Genomic DNA, 22,595 nt, shown 5'->3' with positions numbered 1-22,595 from the left:
TGTGGAGGAGGCATACTGATATGGGCTGCTATCATTAAGTATATGATATCTGGACCTTTCGGGTTGAAGAAGGACTGAAACTCAACTCCCTAACCAACTGCCAGTATCTGTAAGATACTTTCTTCAAGCAGTAGTACAGGAAGAAGTCCTCAGTTTTCAAGAAGGCCATGATCTTATGCAGGTAAATGATACATCTCATGCATCTACGTATGTAGATGAAAATATCAAGAAACTGACAGACTCCATGGATGAAAAACTCATGGTAGTTATTGAGAAAAGTGGTGGCTATATTGGTTTCTAAATATTTTTGGAAGTCCCAACATTTTTATTTAATTGTCATTTTGTGTTTTGTGTTTTGTGTCAAAAAATTTAAATTAAACACATAATTGATAAAAATGATTTTGGTAATTTAGCTGCCTAATAATTCTGCACACTAATATATTCTCCTGAGCAAGTCAAAACTAATTTTTCCTCAGTTAAACAATCAGGTTCAGTTATATTTTGGATTGACAGAGAGCAGTGTGTTTTGTTCAGCGAAAAAACTGAAGAAACACTATTTCTGCATATTTTGCCATAAACAACTGAACCATCACTTACACAAAGGAAGAAAAAGAAAAGTTCTGATAGTTGTAGTTGAAGATGTAACATTTTGTGACTTATTTCAGGTTGAGGCATACTAAGTCTAATTAGAATAACTTCCTGTCATAAAGTTCATAATAAACATATTTAACAAACAAAACAATAACAAGGATTTATAAAGAAATCGGTACACATACAGTAGAGAAACATCTTAATGGAGTTTTTTAGAAGAGCACTACGAATGAACTCATCAAACTGCTTCAGCTGGATAAATGTATTAAACATAGTCTGTTGTGTCTACTGCAAGTGTTCCAACCCAGTTATATTACATTGTATTGTTATATCACTGCCCTATAGTCATGTGAATCACTAAGTCCTGTTTTTATTCTTAGACTTTCTTTTTATAGCGACTCCAACTGCCTCACGCACTCAGAGACCCACACACACATACATTTTGGTTGATAACATTATCTACAGGGCTCAGAGTGTGTGTGTGTGTGTGTGTGTGTGCGTGTATAGATCATACATGGCAGCTCAAGAAATGTGACCTATCGGTGGTGGTGCAGCTGTCGTTCCCAACCGGAGGGAGTTGGGGGTGAAGCAGTGAGATGGGAGAGAGAGAGACAGATAACATGAGTTGATTTAAATCCTTAGAAGCCTACAAAGGTTAAAAGTTGTTTTTAAAGGTAGTTACTGAAAACACACTAGGGCAGAAGGCCTGAGTGGTTTGACACTTAGGAAAAAGGGTCTCTCTCTCTTTCTCTCTCTCTCTCTCTCAATCTCACTCTTCTTCATTAGGTTTAAAGCTGTTGAAAGGGACCATGACAGTGGCTGCTAATGCTACATGATCTAGTTTGGACTTACACCTACAGCCCGTGCTCGCTAAAGGACACACAGACATGAGTGTTAGCAAATGATTTGAAATGAAATATTTTGCTCAATGGATCTTGTTACCTTCTCTTGGACTTTGCGGGGATGTCCAAAGGGATTCCTTGAGCTTTAATGGCAAAAGTGAGGTAAGTTGCATTTCTTTCTATTATAAAGTCTATTTTAGGCAGCTCTTTGCATCAGCGCATTAGTGGAATGTTGTAAATTAGCATGTGAAGCAAATCTTAATGCTGATGCATTCATTGATCAGTAATTATGACATTACATTTAAAAAAATTTATTTTGCCGTTTTTGATGTTTTGAGGAAGTCCTTAAACCTGAAATGACAAAAAAGGTCACTTATCATTGCAGTCCAAAGTGACCCATGTGAATGTTTTTTCTGATCTGGTGCTGCTATCAGTAGGACGAGGACACACCACTTTCCTTTTTAACATTCGGAAGAACTACTTGCTTAATATTGCAAAAAGGTTGTCAGACTTAATTGTGAGTAGGAGATGGAAAGTAAATCCCAGCCTTTGTAGGGCCATCCTTCCAATCTTCCAATCTTCCAAAGACTAGACTCTCTAGATGTTTAACTTTACAGGCTTCTAAACGAACTATGGCTATTGTTTCCAATGTAAGACCACACACAGTAGGGTCTTGACATGTGTTATAAAGGGTTGTGGTCCTTCCTAGCTACCATACCTTGGCACCAAAACAACAGACCCAGCCAATGTGTAAATGAGGTTAGGCCATACCTTGCCTTGCTAAAGGGCACTCCCAACAATGTAGTACCTATTTACCTATTTTTAAATTGTCAAAAGAGGCAGACGTCTTGACTTCTGGCTCTTTAGTATGGGTCAGTCTCCAAAAACCCTGGATCCTACCTTTCCCACAACGCAGATCAATAGCATCATTAGTTAGGCCGCCCCACACATTTCTTTTTAAACCTCATTTCCGAAGTAATTTTCTCAGAGTTGACAAAGCTCCGTAAGAGCAACAGAAGCCATTATGCAACTGTTTTGACAGGCTGAGCAGTAAAGCTTAAAGCGTTTTGAACACCCAACCAGTGCTGTACTTTTTACGGATAGTATATGTATCAATATGGGCCGTTTGAACAATTGATGTAATTGTTTCTAATGAGCACATTTACTAGCAAATAGTGTCTGGAGTTAGGCTGTAAAATGTGCACCGAAGTATAAAGTTGATGTCGTTCTGATTGATGTACTCTCGTTATTACAGTCCCCAGTGCATCAGCCCAGGTCAGACATCCTCTGTCCTACCTGTGAGCCCAGCAGTATCTGAACCAGTGGAGTCTTTTAGAAGAGGCCTTCAATAACTCAAGCTCATCTTGATACCTCATTCAATTACCAGATAAAAAGTTCAGTCCCAAAGGAAATCAACATGGCAGAAGACCCTGGATCCAGTCCCAGTCTCAACATCCCTTCCAAAAGGCCCAAAATCACCAAAGCTGATGCAGATGCTGGGGTTGCAATGCAAGAACCCATGGCGCCTGTTTTCACCCGTAAACTCCGTAAAGCGGCAGTAGGAACAGGTTGTGATATCCGACTAAGGGTGTCAGTGGCAGGATTTCCAAAACCTTCGCTGACCTGGTACCACAACGATGAGCTCCTTCCTCCATCAGAAGCCCAGGACTCAGGAGGGCTGTGGATACGGGACTGCCGCACGAGCGATGCTGGCTTGTATTCCTGCGTGGCGACCAATGAGCTGGGAGAGGCAAGCTGCAGTGCTGTCCTGGCCATTATGGACCTTGGTGAAGGTAATCACAAGCAACTGAAACTTCATTCTTAACAGGAAGACAGCTAACATTGGGTTTTTAAGCATCTGTAGTGTATTTCATTAAACAGGTTAATGTTTGATAAAAGTTTCTTCATCAAATGGACCAATCACTAACTTACACTGATTACACAGTGTGGTCACACAATGTGGATTGAAACACTATCCCAGTCAGTGAAAGTTCACCCAGACAAAACAATTGTAGACTGTGTTTTCATCCTCAGACAGTAACCCTGTCTGCCATGTCTGCAAATCAGTGCTGGGAGAGACTTAAAATTAGCCTATGGATGTAAATAGAGTCTAAGATTTGTGGGAGGGGAGATGTGTCACCTGCCGTTGCTGTCTATTAGCTGCACAGCTGAACCTTTGGGTGTTGTTTGTTGTGTTTACTGAGCTGAGGAAGTTGGGATTTGGGCTCCTGGTAAGAGCATTCTTACTCTGAGGATATGCTGCATGTAATAAAGTAAGGAAACTTGGGGAGTTCACCTTAGTCTAGGAAAAGTTGCCCTTAAAACGGAGACATTACATTATTGGCGGCTGTGTATGGGATTTAGTGGATGTATCTGTAATCACTCATCATCAGTTGTATCATCGGTTATATAATAATAAGGTTGTCAACATGATAAAAAAGGTTTGAGTCTCTGGTATAAGCCCAAGCTCCTGTCGTGATCTTGATCTTCAAGAACCCTCAATGATAATAAGGACAACATTATACTGAAACAATACTGAAACTTTTTATACTGTGGTTTGATATTAAGATGTCTCGAGTGGTCACACAATGTGAATTTTTCTGCAGGCAAATGAGTGTAGATCATAGCCTTCCATTTTGGCAGAATGGCAAAAGTTTAGTATTGTGTTTGCATTAGGATGAAACTTCCCAGATTTGAAATTTGCAAGTAAACATTTGTAACCTAATATCTGCCATCCAATGAAACAGGACAAAGAGAGCAAGATTAAGCTTTAAGATTTACGAAGTCTCTTTCTGCTGTTGCGTCTCTGTAACAGCAGTCCCGTCCATCCCATGTTCCAAATCATCTTCTTCATGTCTCACTCACTTCCCTCAAATTCTTTGCATAGTAGTTTTTCAGTTGCCCTTAAGTGGACTGTAATACAGCAACTAACTCTCCAAATTTCCTTTTCTTTTGGACATGCTTGAGCATCTTGCTCAAGGACACTTCAGCGTGTTGGATTGAAATGGATTTTATATTATATGCAAGTTTACTGTATCTTTACAACTCAAATAAAGATAGCATTTGTCAGTGAAACAGTGGCTTTTTTTAAGCGCAATTCTTCTTCTCCATACCCCAGTAATTAAGTCCAGGATAAGCATACCCCAGCCCTGTTACTGTATATGTCACATATACAGTAGCCCTATTTGTCATATGCCATAGTTTGCATCCTACAAAAAATAATAACAAGTTAATTATTCCAGTAATGGCTTTTACTATATTTAAAGAAAACGTGTTAATGGGGTGGGAGAACTGAATAACAAAGTGTTTTGCAAAGAAACGTCCTTAAATCAAGTATCAACTGTCTTCCACTGCTGTTTCTATTCTTTCTATTATGTACATATTGAAAGTTCCGGAAATGTTTCTGGCTCACTTAAAAACAGTTGGAATAATCTTACACAACTTTTGCCAAAGACGAGAAAACTGGGATTTGTAATGGAATAGCCAATACCAGATATTCTTTCTTTTTAAAGAGCAGTTCATGTACAATTAAGTATAATTGCACTACAGCTGCATTGTATTACAGTCTTGACTGCAGTCAAATGTATGCAACCCTCAGATTCTACTGAGTCAAGATTTTCTACTTTGGTAAGGGCCTAATAGGCAGAAATTATTTTTTATGGGATAAAACCACAACACTAAAGTGAATTTTGCAAGGACATTGATTCAGTTTTCAGTGAGATCATTGCTGGGTAGATTTTGTTCATGGTCTTGTTGCCTGGGCCTGTGGAGATAGTTGAGAGGTGGGCTCTCACGTCACCAGCTCTCACACTATGAGCTGGCACACGTCAGCTGGCATTTCGCTTTGCACCTCTCTGTCTCCATCTCCTACTTTTGATCTTCTCCCTTCACTCCAGCATCAGTTTATTTTTGCTCTTTGTTTCATCAAAAGAAATAAATAAGATAGTGGCAGGCCTATCAAAACTGTGACCCTTAAATATGTATTTCTTAGGCTTATGCACGGAATAGTTAGATGACGTGTCATTGAAATTGTCAGCATTTACACCTGAAAATAATTGCTTTTGAAGGCCTGTGGCTCGACTTGCTTCAGAGACTTGACTTGGTCTTCCCAAAAAGACTTTAAATCAGCACTGTCTCTTTGTTTAGGTTTTTGTTTTGTTTTGTTTTTTGTACATTTACACAAATCGCAAACAGGTAAAAACAGCAAAATAATATGTTTTTTCTTCTGGTTCTAACTGGTCCTAACTGTCTTCCTGTCTCTCTGACCTCTTTCTCCCACATAGATCTCCCCTTCCCTCTCTCTCTCTCTCTCTCTCTCTCTTCTTGTGGTTATTTATGGCCTGGTATGTGCTAGAGGGCTCATGCTCTAGTGATGTGTGGATGCCGCCGGCCCCCTTCTCCGATTGCACCAGCAGACATCACAGATAATTATAGCATCACCACGGTCAAGACGCGGCACTGTCACACTCAATCACAGTCAGCGTAATGAAAGAGAGACAGCGAGGGTGTGCTGGGGCTGGGGGGAGCAGTGAATGTGTATTTGTACGGGTGTCTATTAGTGTGTATTTGCGCACGTGTGTGTGGTTAGTTTTGATGGCTGTTCTGGCTGCTTTTGAGCATCGCTCAGTGAGTCAGACAGACAGTCAGGTCTGTCACTTTAAGATGTTACTCTGAGAGAACAGACCAACCAGAAACCAGAGTAGTGCCTTGTCACAAGTCTGGACTACTTCACTGACGTCAACCTCTGGTGTATAGCTTTTTATCAACATACTGTCAGGCATCTAAAGACCGGATAAGCAGTTTGATGAAAGCTCTGAAAAAGCTGCACATCATTCACCTGTGGTATTTTAAGCTACCTTTATAATAGAAGATTGTCGTGTTGTGACGCAAGAGCATCCCAGACATGACTTACAGTAACCCATAAGATAACATTTGAAAAGGTCTTTGTTGCACCATTGAAAGACTAGTTTCAAACCTGGGGGTTGAGACCCAATAAGGAGTCGTGAGATGAATCTGCGGGGTTGCAAGGTGAATAACTGGATAGGACAGCAATGAGAACATGGGAAAAGGGAGGGAAACAGAGCACTTTAAATTACAGGTGTTTTTAAAGGTTTATGCTCACATTCACTGTTTTGTGTAGCTGACTTAACGCCACAGCAGTATGTAATTAAAAGTTGAATTATACAAGAGAAGTATTGAACACTGAGGATGGATGGATGTGAAAAAGAGGGTGAAACTAGGAGGAGGATGTTGTCGAGTTACGCTGTTCTAAGGAAGTAGGAGACTCAGGTGGTTCAGCTTAAGTAGCGAGGGACAAGATGTGTACCGATTTATATACATGTTTTTGTCCCTAGTGTGGGTCAATCGCCCACAAACACTGGATCCTACATTTCCTTTAATGTAACTAATAGCATATTTCATTAGACCCTCCATGTTGGGTAAATGCCCATGTGTTTCAAACTCCATACTCTGTCATGCAGGCTGTAATGCAGATTTATTGCTATAAATCCTCCCTCCAGAGCCACAAAAGACCTTGTTGACATTTATGTGAAAAATTATCACAGTTTGTCTTTAAGTAACAAGTCACTGGCCTAAATAAAGTGTACACTAAAAATAATTATAATAATAGGCTATTAAACTGACTAATAAATGGCTTACATGTCAAAGAGGAAGTAATATTTGTACTCACAACTTTAAATTAGCCAGTAAGAAAATCAGATGTGGTTAGAGGACAGTAATGGTAAGGGACTAAATATTACAGTTATTGTACAGAAGTCTATACATAAAATCAATCAGATGACAAATCATCAGGTCAGTCAAATACAGTACTTAAACCAACCATTCCTACTGGAGACAATTTAGATGGAATAATTTGCTAGTGATTTTCTAGTAATTTGCTTGTTTTCCTGCAGCAGTGACTCCCATTATGAAAGCCAGAGGGTCTCTTACATCACCTCAAAGACATCTATAAAGTGGAGTGACAGGTTGACAGAGAGGCTTCAGTCCTACTGTACAGCTCTAATAATACTTGCAACCAGGCTGTGGTCAGCATGTAAAATTCTTATCTTGGGACAGTCTAAATAAATGCCCACAATTACCTATAATTACATTCATATTTAGAAATCAATGAATTCCACACATGCAGAGCATCATTATACTTATGTGTTGTCATGTATTAATGTCACACAGTCTGAACATTACTTCTGAACTCATTCAAGGCTGCAGTGTTATTTTCAAGGTTTATGAGCACTTCGCTGTCTGAAATAGATGCACCTCACTTGTCCCTGTAACAGTCTCATTGTCCCATAACATGTATGCCGTTGTAGCATATCAGAACTGGCATATTACCACATGTCATGTCTGCGCACTAGAGTTTCACAATCCCAGTAATCCAAGCTGAGTGACCCACAGAGGACAGCGAAGGTCATTCAGTTTCTGTGTAGCAGTGTGTTTAATCTCTTGCTATAACTGGGTGTGTGTGTGGGGGTGGGGGGATCAGGCTCTCTGAAATGGGGTGCAGAGGGAGAGTACAGTACAACCGAAGGGGTTGTACTATGCAAGACTCGAAATAGAATGCTGAAGTTGGCAGTCAAAGTTTGGGAGGACTGGGGGAAGACAGGGAGAGGGCAAGAAAGCCAAACATGGGCTGGAGAAGATAAAGCTTTCAGGTCCAGCAGCAATCTTAAGACAGCATATCCATGCTTGACCAGTTCCTCATTTCATGCTGCAGAGGAAGCCATTTTAAAAATGTCATATTAAGAGAAGATGAAACTGGGAGAAGTAGGCCTGTTGGAGTCATTTTGAGGACGTTCCCTTGTTTTCAGTGGTGCATCTCAATGGAAAAGACTTGTTTTGGGCAGAATTAGCCATCTAGTCAGGTTTTTTTTTAAAGCAACACACAAAGGAAGACGAGAACCATGTTGCGGAAGGAGCTGCTTGATGCACGGAAAGCTTTGAGGAGCACCAGGGAAGGTGCGAGTGGGCCGAGAAGCAAGAAGCATAGAGGTGAGTGGGAGCTGGCATCAATACAAAATACGCTCTACGTTGGCATAAAATGGTTTGTTGGGGATGATTTTGAGGTAAGAGAAGGATTACGCTGTTGCAGAGAATTATAAAATGCTCACTCAACTAAGTGGAACAGCTGTAAAGGAGGTAATACACTTGAGGCTGCTATTGTTGCTGCTTAATTGGATTTAGTTTGTGTCTGTCTCTCGGCCCTGTTCTATAAAGCCACAGCTATGTTCATGGATGATGATTTTTACTGCTGCTTGTACTTTAAGTTACAACAATCTTGTTTGTAATAGTGCAGATATGGATATGGTCCATAAGCACTCAAGTCATCTGTTGTTTTCTGTTAAAACTTCAACTGGATCACATTTAAACCAAATTGATAAATAATGGTAATGACATTGATGGCTTATCCTTTTTACTAAAGGGCTAGCCTGGAACTAGCATATAAAACTGTGTTTTTCCAGAATGTAGCAAATTTTGCCCAACCAGTCCTCATGTGTATAGGGAAACTACAGAAATGGGGCCCACTCTATGATCCAAATGTAAACAAAGGGAACAAGAGTTGAAATCAGACTCCCAAAACTGATCTGCAGGTGTAGAAATACATGGACTACCATTAGACTAACAGCTCTGATAGTTGTCTGATGCTTTTGAAGGTTTGTTTACATTGGTACCATGTTTAACTGTTTCATTAAATGAAACTCTGCAGTTATATATGCAAATATGTAAAATACCTGAAATGTATATGGTAAAATTTGGCAAAATTACTTGCAATTAAACTAAGGTTGAAAGGGCTGATAAAACTATATTTATTTAAGTTTTATATCCATAATCTGATTGTTTTTAATGTACTGCAGCTGAACCTTGAGCCCACATGTCTACTCAGTCATTGTCTGCTATTCACCATGCGTAGCATGGCGTTCCTGCTGTCACCATTTCTTATTGACCCAGTGTCCTCCTGTCTTGCTTGCGATCGCCTTACATTGGTATGCTGGAGCAGAGATAATCTATAGCTGCTTGATGATATCACATTCCCTAAATATTATGTTCAAGTGGATTAATGACAGAGTATGATTAATTAGGTTCTCTACTCTCATGAGGCTGCTGAGGCAATATGTGAGGGTAAAGCCAGCGCTGGTGTTTGGTCTGGCAAAGGGTGTGTTTGTGTTCCATCCCGATGGTACACAGTCATTCACAGGAACCCTCAGGGATTTGGTCGGGATTAGGTGGTAGGATCATATTGCAGTGTGACTGTCAACATTGGCCACTGTCATTTGGGATTTCCAAACCACCTCACCATATGAACTGATTCGACATGCCACCACTCACATTTGCTTCGGAAAGGGTTTTAGGTGGCAATTAACAGTTTTTTATCTCCTTTGCTCAGGTGGATGACTTCCAAAAGAGACTCCAGGTGCAGGGATCACAACTTTAAATGCATTCCCAAAACATTTCAGGTTTTCTTTACACACGTCTCTTTACTTTTCAAACAACTCTCACATGGCAGATAACATCTGAGCGTGTTTTGTGGATATGACGTGGATGAAACATCTATGCCCTGATGTAAAGTATAACCAAGCATTTTCTTTTTAGATACTAAAGCATGAGATTTTGTTGCCTCTTGTTTTGCTGCCGTGCAAACTGGAGCCCAGTTTTTGTATTTTATTCCTAATCTTAAACATTTGATTTATTCTCTAATGATGCACAGTATAAAACAGCATTAGTCTGTCTGTACGGTTGCATTAAATATTCCATTTTGTAGGATGTGGAATAAAGTTATGTTGTAGCATAGACATATATTATTATTAGACTCTATAATTATCAGATGCGCATCAGGCAGACAGAGGATAGCTCCAAGAAATCACAGGAAGGTCACATTTGAGCTAAGGAAGTGACCTAAATTTGTTTGATCAATACAGTGACGTATTAATCAGCTTACTTTCCAAATCCTTTATACATTTAAATAGGACTTCATGCTTGGTTAATGAGCAGGTTTTTCTTGGAGGATACTTCAGTAGAGCCCCCCACCGTTTCACAGTCCATTATTTTCTGTCCGGAAGACTGGTTACAAGTAAAGAACAATAACATGATATGGTTTGATATCACAAGACTTGCACTGAAAAACAAACAGTGTGATCACAGTGTGATGTAACAGCAGTAGAATCTGTTTCCCATTGTGGCGAGATTATGCCAGGCTTGCTGCTGATAAAGCTGTATGCCTGGAAGGCATCCATCAAGGCTGCGCCACAGAAAGCAGCCTCTGTCACAAAATCAATGGGTTTCTGTGAAGCCTGCTTACACTCCTGTTGTTTTAAGCTAATTAAACTGTAGCATGCTCACAATTGCACCTGCCTAAAGTCTTCTTAAAACTCATTCAGTGCCCATGATTTCTCCATCTGTGTTGAGATCGGCGAAGCAAAAATTTGTATATGTAGGTCAGGCTGATTGAGCAGAGACGTTTAAATCTGAAAATGCATCTGTGTTTTGTTTGCACAGGCAATGTCTGCATACATGTTGGAGGTCAGTAATGAGGACTGGCCAAGTCTATGTATACCGCAGGTTGAAGCAGTACAGAGGACAACGTGGCCTTCTTGAACCATCAAACAAAAACAGATTCAGAGTAAGATAAATTACATGTACCAGTAAAATCCAATTATATTTCCTTAATGTTCCTTTCCTTATGATGTGCAAGCCAGAGATTGGTAGAAGCTGAGTCATTTTGGCTTTTAGGAAGCATAAAAAAAAAATTCCAATTTCCAAGCAGCATGAAATGGAAACTTCACCACTGCATCTGGCCTGGATGATGGTCGTAGAATCTTGTGTTATGATGGGCTTATTGATCCGGGGGCGTTTGAGCTGTTACTTGGGGGTGTATCCCATATCACGCATAAAGCACCGGTATTGATTGCTGCACTTTCTGCTGGACCGAGTGCCTCTCACTTGTGATGGATGGAGGAGGAGTGCGAGGCGGGCAAGGGTGAAAAGAGGGAGGTTTGTTAAAATAACAATTGCAAACTGCAATCCGCTGCATCTAGGCTTGTTTTCAGTGAATGATGATGACTATTTAAATTTGAATCTAGTTTGGGATGTCTTTTTGGCTTTGAGAAAACAAAAAAAGTCTTGCAGCTGGGTGATATTCATCAAATAAATGCAGACAGAGGAAAAAGGGCTTATGACCAGAATCAAAATCATTCTCTGAATAATTCCTGATTCATGGCAGGAGTAAATCTCATATATTGATTCTATGTTTACAAGGCCGTGAGCAGTAACATGCCTCACTTAACAACTCTAAAATGCACATTGTTCAGCGAAGTAAGTCAGGAGGATAGAAGAGCGGCGCTCAAAAGTGGATGAGGATTCTGGATGGTTAGTTGGACAGGGAGTTCTGGGTTTCCCTGCAATTGTTTTTAGATTAATTAGATAGAGGAGGTGTGGGGTAACAATACACAACAGTGTCAGTGTGTATTAGAGACTAACAGACAGATGGATGGTGGGAAGCAGTTACATATTCTCGTTGCATGTGCTCAACAAACCAGACATCCTGAAGGAGAGTGTTGCAGAATATTCTGATTTACACAGGCCTCTATGTAGAAAGCAATATTGGTGTTTTATCAGTAATGATTCTGTGAGAGTGAAATGAGACCTGTCAGTTCGAATTAGCTGAAATGTTCCAGATTTATTCCAAATGTCAAAAAACACACTTTAAAACTGCTCTCATCAATATTTCAATATTAATAATGGATTAAATTAATACAACAAAAGGTGTGACCTCTGTGACCCCTGACTCTGCAATTCCCCTCAGCTCTACAGAGCGTTTTAGCGTCTTTCAGCTCATTTTTTTGTCACTGCAAATTGACAAAGTTAGCATTAAGCTGGTGAACACTGTGGAGCATTTAGCAACTAAAGAGCCAGATATTTCCCCCAGGGACCAAACAAAGCTCAAAAGGAAAATTAATATTTTGGCTTACTGTGCATTTGTCAGGTGGCCATAAACAAGGCCACTAATGAATGTTAGGGTTGCTCTGTGAAAGCTGGATGTGTATATTTAATTTAATTTAATTTATTTAAAAGGGACAATGCCGATTAATGGACATATGTGCTTGCATCAATTTAAACATGCCACTTAGCCCAAAGGCTATTATTTATCTAAGACAATGAAAAGACTAACATGTTATCAACTTTAAAATGTGACAAATTGTCAGTGGTACATTTATAACTTGTTCCACTGCTCCCAAGTGGTAAAAATATTTGTAATATAATATGTTTGCTCTTCCAGTCCAAATGGCCCTCGGTTGCTCGAGGGTGTGGTAACCTCAACCCTATCACTGGTTAAAGCTTACAGACATGGAATATAGATACATAATTGATGGTGTATGGGTTTAGCGGAGGGCTGCTACCTTCCGTAGAGAGGAAAAAAAGAAAAGAGGAGAATAGTCTGGGTCCGTTTGTATTCAGGAGGGTTTGACGTTTATAATTTTGAAGAAAACAGGTTTATTTTACTCACCCTTCCCCTCTTTAATGTCTAGCTATTTCGTCCCCTCTATCCAATCATCTATTGCTCTAGCTTGCTTTTGTTTTTCCTCTGCTTTGCCTCCTCACTCGTGAATCATTTCCCCACCAACCTCGTCTCTTGCTCTCGCCTCCACTCTCTGCGCTCCATCTCTTCTCTTTGTCTGTTCCGCTCTCTCTTTCTTCTCTCTCTCTCTGACTCTTTCTTTGCCTCTGTCGCTCTCATCCTTCACTCCTGCTACTCAGAGAGAAAGTCAACACGCTCTGTTGAAGCCAGTTGTTTTCTTCCTCATTTTTCTCCCACCTCCTCCTCCTCTTCCTCCTCCTCTTATTCTCCACTCTCGTCACTGCAATCAAGACCAGCACACCCCTTATGCTCAGACTTCCAACCCCCGCATCCTCTTGTTCTGAGTGTGCTCTCAATTGAAGCAGAACGGGAAGAAGGGGGGGAGCTGCTCAAACCAGCTGAGAATTGCCCCTCACAAGGCAACGTCTACCTCCGGGGGGGGTGGGGTTGGGGTGGGGGGGAGCACTGTTCGCATCAGTGGATACATGCTCAGACACAAAGACACCTGGCTCCGGTTTCTTTGCATCCTCTTTCTCTCACTCTCTCTTTCTCCCCGTCTTGCTGCCAGACTGGAGAGTAAATACACCCACGCGAAAAAGGCAGCTGAATCCCGTTTTGAATCAGATTTTCTTTTTGTTTTTGTTGATGCCACACCCTGGGCTTCTTCGGGTTGTAGGGATGTTTTTGTGAGCTCATGCCACAGGTAATTCTGCACGCTTGACAGGAAGCACCACTTGAAGAGATGAAGAAAATCTGGTCCAAGAAGAGATTTCAGGTGAGTTTGCTCCTTTTTGGACAAAAAACCCCTGCATTTTAAGGATGGTATTATTAAGCTACAATATATCCACCTTGTTTGGTAGGTTTTTACACATTGGGATGTTTTGCCACATCCTTTACCTGATAATGAGATGCAAATGTGTTGATTTGTAACAGATAACGGTGGTAAAAGAGACATTTTAGGAATCTTTTATTGGTAATACATTGATTAAAACCTGGCACCACTACTTTATAAATTAATTTCTGTTCAGATAAAGCTAAACAAGCAAAAATATGAATAGGAAATGTGATGCTTTCTGTTTTCCTGCTTTGCTGTCTGTTGACAAATTAAGGACAAATCAGAACTACAAAGAAAACTCTGGTTGCCAGGTAGAAAGATGTTTTAGTACAGTGTAAGCAGTGCAATTAATCGCTTAAGACCTTCCCACTGAAACACTAAAATGGCACATTAATCCACTTTCACATCATCAGACAGTCCAAATTTCTGCTGTACCATTGCGCACATTCTTATGAAATATGTATCTTGCCTTGGCAGTCGTGACAGTCCTGTTACATAATAAGTAATTCTTATAACAGGTTTCACAAATTTGGAGCAGATGAAAAGTGTGTCAGTAGGCTACACTCCGTGGAGACATGAGAATCAGGGCAGGCAGAAGGGCGACGAAGTGAGCAAAGCACAGGATAAAGCTGATTTCTGATGAACGCTTTGCCTGCTCTGAATTCTGCATCAATATCAAACCCTTAAGACCTTTTAGCTTCCAGCAGCAGATTTGGGAGAATCATGCTGGTAGGATTTGGATTACACCCATAGAATATTTTTTGAAGTGTTTGCCAAATGCCGCCTTTTCAAAGGGATGCTGTTTGTGGCTGGGTTTTACTGATATGATTGCCTTGAGGCCATAACAAAGGAGATCACGACAATGATGGAAGCTTCTAGGGCATTCTGTCAAACAGCAGTTACCACCAGGCAACAGTTAATCAAATTGCCTCACACAAAAGCATTAACCAATGGGGAGTGCAGAGCAAACGTGGGGGGAAAATGAGTGTGAAATGAGTCATTTCACTTTCCACTTTGGTTACTTTTGCTTTCCATTCACTGCAAAGCAGTGAGTCATTCTGAGGAGCTCTCCTTGGTGCTGATTGACAGAATGTCCAAGAAGCAGTTTTACCAACTGCTCTATCAGCAGGGACACTTAACTCAAACATGGCCTGGACAATTTATCAGATAATTTTTATACTAGATATTCATCTTTATTATAGATGTTGCTGGGCAATAATTCAATAATGTCACTCATCGCCTCGGTGGAATCTCGGTATGATCACAACATTTTATAGTTTCTCAAAGGAATGCTGTCTAGATTCATGTTTTCAAGCAAAATGTAATTAAAACAAACAAACTGAGTTATTGAGAAGCTTTGTCTGATGTGTGGAACAAAATTTCACCAAATTTGCTGCGATTTGCAACAGGAGTTAATTTCACCTCCAGCTCATTTTGAACATCACACTAATTAAAAGAAAAGCTATTCTTACGACCCAGGCAAGAGCCCTGTAGAACTTGCAAGCCACAGTCATTCTGAAATGTGCCACTATCACCATTTGCCACTACGTAAGTGGTCTAAATTGCTTTTGGGCCAAGCTTATATATATTGCTCTTTCATTATAAATATTAATGTACCTGTGATGAAACAATTCAGTGGTCCATTGTCCAACTTTTATGGTTCTTTCAAATGGATGTCACTGTCTTGAACTTGAGCTAGCGCCATACATGGACATGGAGAAAGCTCAAAATACACGTGGACCCTTGAGTTGGGATTATTTTGTCACACATACTGTTCCCAAGGACAAGAATGACTAACATGCTCTGGGAATGTGTTTCCTGCCATACAGTCCCCATACATTCAATTCTACAGGTATGTGCACAATGGCATTTTATCGTTGCAGCTTTTAGATGACGTTTCTTTGTGCTTTCCAGACGATGACAAATCCTAGTACAAATATAGCACAGTGAAAGTGAAATATCATGCTACTATGCACTTTCTACTGCTTAGAATTAAGATTTGAGTAAAAGGGACCATAGCAGTTTGCCCTCTAGTGTTTTGTGTAAAACCGAATCTTTGCCTGTGTTTCCTGTTGAATAATGCATTGTACTCTGTATCTTGTTTCAGAGAACTGGGCATTCCACACGGACATTTGGCAGATTTACCCATGGTGTGTTGTCAGTATGAGCTTTTCACCAATTTCGTCTATTCTGTTATTTTCTGTTAAAAATCTAAACTACGGTGGCCTCTCTTTCTGTTTTATCCTTGGACAGCTTGTGATTCACTTTGATTTACTCCTAAAAATACTCTTTTATATATGGAAATTACTGTTGTAGAATTGCTTTAGTGTATGTATATGTTTTTACTGCCTGACTGCTTTCAACGAGAGTGGGTTTTGTTATTGTACATCCACCCCCACAAAGCAATATTTTTGTAATACACGCTCTTGCCACTCTCTGCATAAAATCCTTGAGTAAATAATGTCTGGCCTCAATGGTTATTATATTTGGCAATATTTCTGCAATCTCTGCTCCAAGCCAAACCAGAGGCTTGCTGTACTCCAAATCATGTTTACATTACAACACAAGCTATACACTGTGAAATATATTCCCTCATAATTACACTGCGGCGTCGGTTTCCCTCGCCTGGTGGGCAAGCTATTTAACTTCATTTGATGGAGATGGGTGGATCTACATGCCCACACCCGGGAAAACACACACATGCTGTTAGCAATATAATGAGTTAATGGTGATTGTTCATGTTACATTGGCTTTCTTATCATTAGGCAGACCCTTCTGGAATTATCTATTCAGGATCTGACTTGATGTGAGGCGCAATGAGGTGCAACCTATATTGTGGTTGTCGTCCTCCTCCTTCACGAGCTCTCTAACCAGTAAACATATCTGTCAGCCACCCAGCAGTTTGGCTGGTGATTTTAGACTCTAATGGGTACGAAGAGGATTGGTCGTGTGGGTGAGAGAGATGCTGGTTTCCATAGTAACGGTGCTCTCCCGTCTGCCCTCTCTTGCTGCCACTATGGAAGCGAAGTTTTCCGCTCCTGCCGAAAGCAAAGCTATGGTAAACCTGCCTGTCTTGATTCATCTTTAGTTTCCTGTTTGTTTTTTCTTCCCCTCTGTCCCCTCTCTGACTTCATCTGTTCACCCTGCTGATGTAATGTGATCTCAGCCACAGAGATGTGGTTTCAGGTGGTTTGCTTTGTCCATGTCTGTGGTTTCTGTTTCTCTGTCTTGTTCCCTTTTATTGTGTTTTCTTGTTCATAATATTTAAGATCAGCTTCCTCGAGAAATCAGTACTCCATAATATTTTATTTGTCTACACTGCCACCACACCTCCATATTTGTCTCTTCGTTCTGCTGTTGAATGTTCTTTATAAAATCAAGAACAACTTTCTTTCTGTTGGTACATATCACGTGTTTCACATTACATTTTCTAAATGGTTGTCATTTTCTTCACTGCTGCACAGAAATATCAGTTCACGTTATTTTACATGATCCTTTGATATTCCAAAAGGATAAAGAAATCGTTCTTAATACCTGTTTTTCTGGCAACATTTGAATTCTCTATATATTTTGTGCTATTTTAAAACTTTGTAAATTGAATTGTAAATTTGCATTCGTACTTTGTTTCAGAGGGTGTGAGTAATGATTTAGCAGGTGTCATGGGTCGTATTTATAAATAGAATAAAGTAAAAAATAAAAGGAAGAACGCGGTCTGTCTAAATAAAGAAAGCTCACCCTGTTGTTTTGTTACCAAAGTCAAAGGGATCCAGACCGAAGGAAAGAACATCTTTACATACCCCTCCCTATCCATCTATCAGTCATGTATGTTTATAAGCCACAGCTGGCTTCATGTCACGCTTGAACTTCAAACCATTTATTTCACTCTGGGGGCTCTAAGATGCTCTTTCCAAGGACCCATCAAACTCTGTGCCGCAAAGCAAATGTGAAATGTAATTTTCACCGGGACTCTGTTGTTGTTATCGGCCTCCTCCTCTCCTCCACCTCAATTCCTCTTTCCTGAATTTCCACCTTCTCTCTCCTATTTCAGACTCTGAGACCACAGAGGATGAGACCACAGAACCTCAGATGGAAACGAAAGAAGGGCCTGGGAGGCATCAAGACAAGGCTGGACGGAGAGGAATTTCAGGTAATTCATCCAAAATTTTGTTGAGGTTTATGCACAGCTCTTAGATTATCTCTACACAACTCACATTGCAGCTTTTGTTATTCTTTAATGTATATTTTATAGTTGCAATCAGGCAATGCTTGCAAAAGATTATACAGTAAAAAGAAAACAATGCAGCATGCACACATTCAGTAGCTCTTTAAACCTTATTTATGAGGTGATAGTCAAGATGATTTACTGCAGCACCAACATCGCTGCCAAAAACACACTTCTACAAAATTATGATTCAATGCTGATTGATAGATTTAATGGAGGGTTGTTCTTAGCTTGGCCCAAGACGTGCGTTGGATAAAATCCGATATGGCAGAATGCATGAATCCCTCATGGTGTGATGCAACATTGTGACACACTGCCCTAGTTTCCAGAAGAGAGCCTGTCTCAGGTCTGGAGCTCGTTGTGTGGCTCCACAGGGAACACACGGTATAGAAAACCGAGGTTATTTCTGCTATAGATACAGATAAATAGATAAATATGGTTGAAGCTAATAGCACCAATTGATTGATATGAGATTTGCCAGACCACATTTTTAACTGCATTTAATTTCTACTTAATTTGCATTGTTAACACAGTCTTTGAAAGCAGAAATCAGTCGCAGATCAGTCAGTTCCCTGATTAATAAGTTGGTGAAAAAAAGCTTTAAGCAAAAGTGCCATTTGCTTCTTCCAGCTTCTCCAATGTGACGCTTTGTAAACTGAGTATTTGTACAGTTTGGACTGTTGACAAGATAATTAAGGGCATTTTTTTGTGATTTTCTGACATTTCAGAGACAAAACTAATCCATTTTCCAAGAAAATTATTGGCAGATTAATAATACATGAAAATAATTGCTGCAGCTATAGTTTTTCATATTGTGCAATATACTTCATATGCAAGTGTTTGGTCAGACTACTACAGGTCTCAGTGAATATTCATCATCATTCATTGATTTCCTTGAAAGTCTATATGTGACTGCATATTCAGAATAACCACAGTTTCAATATGAGCTTAGACTGACTCCGGCAGATTTGTAAGTCAAGGTTCACTGAACTTAACGTCCATTTGGGTCTAATATGACACTATCAGACTACAGGCTTCTACCCTGTTCAGTATCGAGGGTATTTAATTTACACTGATATAAAACAGAGAACATTATCGTCATTTGAGAAGCTGTAATCTGTGCATGCTGGGTATTTTTGCTTGATAAACAACTAAAATGATTAAAGCTTTTTAATTTTATTGAGTTAAGTAAAGTTTCATGTTGACTAGCGCTATCAGCACTAATTTGCTCATTGTGTATATCAGGCCAGTCACATCGTGCGGTGTAGAGTGTAGGCTGCATGACCCCCAAGAAGGGGGCCAAAGAAATGTTGATCCACTCTCATGTGATCTTTTAATGCAAATGTTTAAAAGGATTTCCTTGAGTGGCATTAACCAAGTAGAATCTAAAGAGCCTTTTCCTGTCATCATCGCATAGATCAAAAGAATTCCTGAAAGAGTATTTGCTAATTTGCTAGGGGGTTGTTGGTGTATTGGCGTCATAGAACCTGCATGCCCTCACTCCCCATTCCTAACCAGGCAACAGGATGTCTGAATATAGATCCGGAATATTGACACCCTTCTCCTCTACCACAAAGAAATTTTATATTCTACCCTCGCCTTGCACCACAGTGTTTGCACTTTCTAAGCTTTCGTGTTGGCGGGCTGACTACGCCCTCATCACGTCCCTCTAGAGACTTGCCACAAAAAATAGAAAGAGAATATCAAATGAGGGAGGGATGAGGTGATACATCATTTGTTCTCTTCAAGGAACAGATTCTGGTTGCCTCAGCTGCATAGTATATGAAAACTGGAATGCCTTGTTAAACAAACACGATTTCAGGAGACGATTCAGTTTTGTGTCACTCCAGACGGACCTTCTTTACATCCAGTGGACCAGTATAAGACAAGATTGTTTGTTTAAAAAATTAGGCTCTCCATTACCTACAAAACATCCTCCTGTTCTGTCTCCAACCACCTCACAGAGAAATGAAAACTGAATTTTGACGCTCAATATATCAAGGCCTTGAAGTATGTGATATTTTCGTCAGTGGCCCCTGTGAAATGACCTCTTATTTTGTGTTTTAGCTTTATGGGGAACTATTATATTTTGTTTTCTGACTGTGGCGCTGAGTCAGTATCATTTGTGATTGCACTAGGAGCCTGTCGTTTTATACCCTGGAAACCACCGCTGTTTCAAGGTTTCTGTCGTTAACAGAAGATGCTGACTGCTCTTTCTTTTCGCTGCCATAGCATTCCTGTCTCCGTTGCTCATCACTAAAATGTCAATCATCCCCTGATTTGCAATGAAGGAGGATCTCTTTAAGTGGTGCACGCTCCACAACGTAGCTCTTACACTTTCTATTTCATTTCCTGTTTTCAATCAATCAATACACTCTTTATCCATCTTACCTTTTTTATGCTTAATGATGTTACTGCTCAGAGTTTATTGACAAAAACACCAAAGGTACAAACTTACAATGGTGGTAATGACCAAGAATACCCAAGCAGGCCATTCCAAACAAAAGAAAAATAATGCAACAGTTCCAAAATCCACAGACACAAGAAAAGCGATAAAACATGTTAAAATAAGCGGATGAGAATCAAAAGACTAACTTCATAGAACATACAGACGGGGTTGCAGGCAGAGACACAAGTCATTTTTATATATTCATGAACGTAGACAGAGTGACAAAATCACGAAACACAGACAATTAATACTGACACACACACAAGCTGGCAGGGTGATTAAATTCACGTGAGACACATCAGGTAATCCTGAACAGAACGAAAACTTGACAGTATTGCTGAATCTTTTGTACATGCTATGTTAGTTTGTATAAAGTAGGATATTCTATTCATAATACAGGCATTAAAACAAAATATATGTGCTGATTATCACTGATTATCCATGCTTTCTTATCTATTTCATGCTTTAAAAAGGAAATATGTTTAAAAGAAGAAAAGAACAGTCTAAAGAAGAAACTCAAAAAAAGTACTACCACCAGAGCTTGATGGTCTTCAATACAATATTTAATTCACAAAAGGTTTGATGTTAAAGACAAATTTACTTAAAGGTTTAATACACATGATCTATTTTTCCACAGCAATTCAGTAATTAAAAATCTGACAATTAATAGAACACTTTTGAAACGGTCTCTCAGTTTTGAAGTTGATAATATTAATAGTTCTGTTACCATCTATCTCTCTCAAAGGATAGCTTAACTTTATTATCTCTCTATCTCTCTCTCTCCTTTCTCTACTCTTCTTTCTCTGTCTTTCACCAGGTGAGGGAGGGGGGATGATGGACTATAACCCAGATGCCTCAGATCGCAGGGCCACCCTCCCTGGCGCATATGATCCCGTAGTGGAGCGAGAACTCCGTGCTCTGGGCTCCCGCCCCCCGGGGCCCCACTTGGATCCCACAAACGCAGCCAGGCAAGCCCTTGGTGGGGCTCCTGCTGAGGGGGGCCCCCCTGTCCGTCACCTGGGTGTGGAACCACTGATCCGGGCGTCTCACGCTAACCTGGCCCGGCCTGTACAGGGGTCAGAGGAAAGTGTTTCTGTAGGCAGCGACTACTATGGGAGCATGTTCAGCCTCTACAGAGGGAGAACATTTTCTATGCCATTATAACACATGGCATTTTATTTTTAGGATTCCACTAAAAAACAAGAAAGACTGGCCACAAACCCCAAATTGCAAAGAAAACTGACAGATCATACAAGACATTATATCCTCCATAGACCCAACTGGCAAAAATTGTACTCCACATTTTATAAGTTTCAAAAGATTTTTATTATTTATTTTTACTCTTATTTCATATATTCAAGCTTTTTTATACATGTTGTTACTCCCCATTTTTATTTTGATGTCACGCTTTCCTTTGACTCTGTTTTTTATTGCGGTGAGTGTGGTTTGGTTTCAATCTAACAATGACTACAAGACTTACAAAAAAATTATTGTTAATATTTCTTATAGCCATTAGAAAGGACACAATGGTACAATCTGCTAATATGTATTATTCAGAACTCCTGCAAACTGTGATAACACTTTTTACCCACTGCATGTTTTCTAGAGCAGCCCCTCACTTTTGGATTAACAACATATCTTTATAGATTTGCTGTGGCATGCATGGGTTGTTGGCTTTGATCCGAGCTAATATTAGCATGAATGTTCTCACAAATTACTGATCATGTAATTCGCTGGTTCTTTTTAGGCATGATATTTTTGTATTTGAAGTTAAAGGAGGGGTATTTCTTTCTGGCATTTTGGAAGAGTTCATGTTGTAATTTTGTTCCACTTAATACTGTCTTAGAGTGTCTTCCACCACAGTTAGCTTAAGAACTTACATGTGAGCAACATTATTTTATTTCTATTCCTTTCTCTGCCATTTCATTTAACACCATCCGATGTGTTGCTCTCTGAAAATGAGACACAAAGAGCACGGACAAAACACAAGGAACTCACTGGTGAAAATGAAAACTTAACAAGACAAAATTATACAAATAGAGGTTTATCTCTTTCTTTATTACTCTTCA

The 22,595-nt window shown here is 39.9% G+C and overlaps 1 protein-coding gene across 1 annotated transcript in view; it reads left to right on the top strand.

The window, feature by feature from the left end:
• Positions 1 to 1,186: 1,186 nt before the first annotated feature.
• Positions 1,187 to 22,595, top strand: part of spega (striated muscle enriched protein kinase a) — a 57,165-nt gene continuing 35,756 nt past the window's right edge. Inside the window, exons 1-4 of the mRNA XM_038721076.1 lie at positions 1,187 to 1,595; positions 2,689 to 3,226; positions 17,904 to 18,002; positions 21,344 to 21,494. Of these exons, the coding sequence (XP_038577004.1) occupies positions 2,851 to 3,226; positions 17,904 to 18,002; positions 21,344 to 21,494 (626 nt within the window). The 5' untranslated portion in view covers positions 1,187 to 1,595; positions 2,689 to 2,850. The remainder of the gene's footprint in view (positions 1,596 to 2,688; positions 3,227 to 17,903; positions 18,003 to 21,343; positions 21,495 to 22,595) is intronic.

The sequence above is a fragment of the Micropterus salmoides genome, unplaced genomic scaffold (genome assembly GCF_014851395.1).
Source record: "Micropterus salmoides isolate LMB-PRFRI ecotype aquatic unplaced genomic scaffold, ASM1485139v1 Ms_hic_scaffold_1, whole genome shotgun sequence".
In the NCBI taxonomy this organism is placed as follows: domain Eukaryota; kingdom Metazoa; phylum Chordata; class Actinopteri; order Centrarchiformes; family Centrarchidae; genus Micropterus; species Micropterus salmoides.
This window is presented reverse-complemented; position numbering and strand designations above follow the sequence as displayed.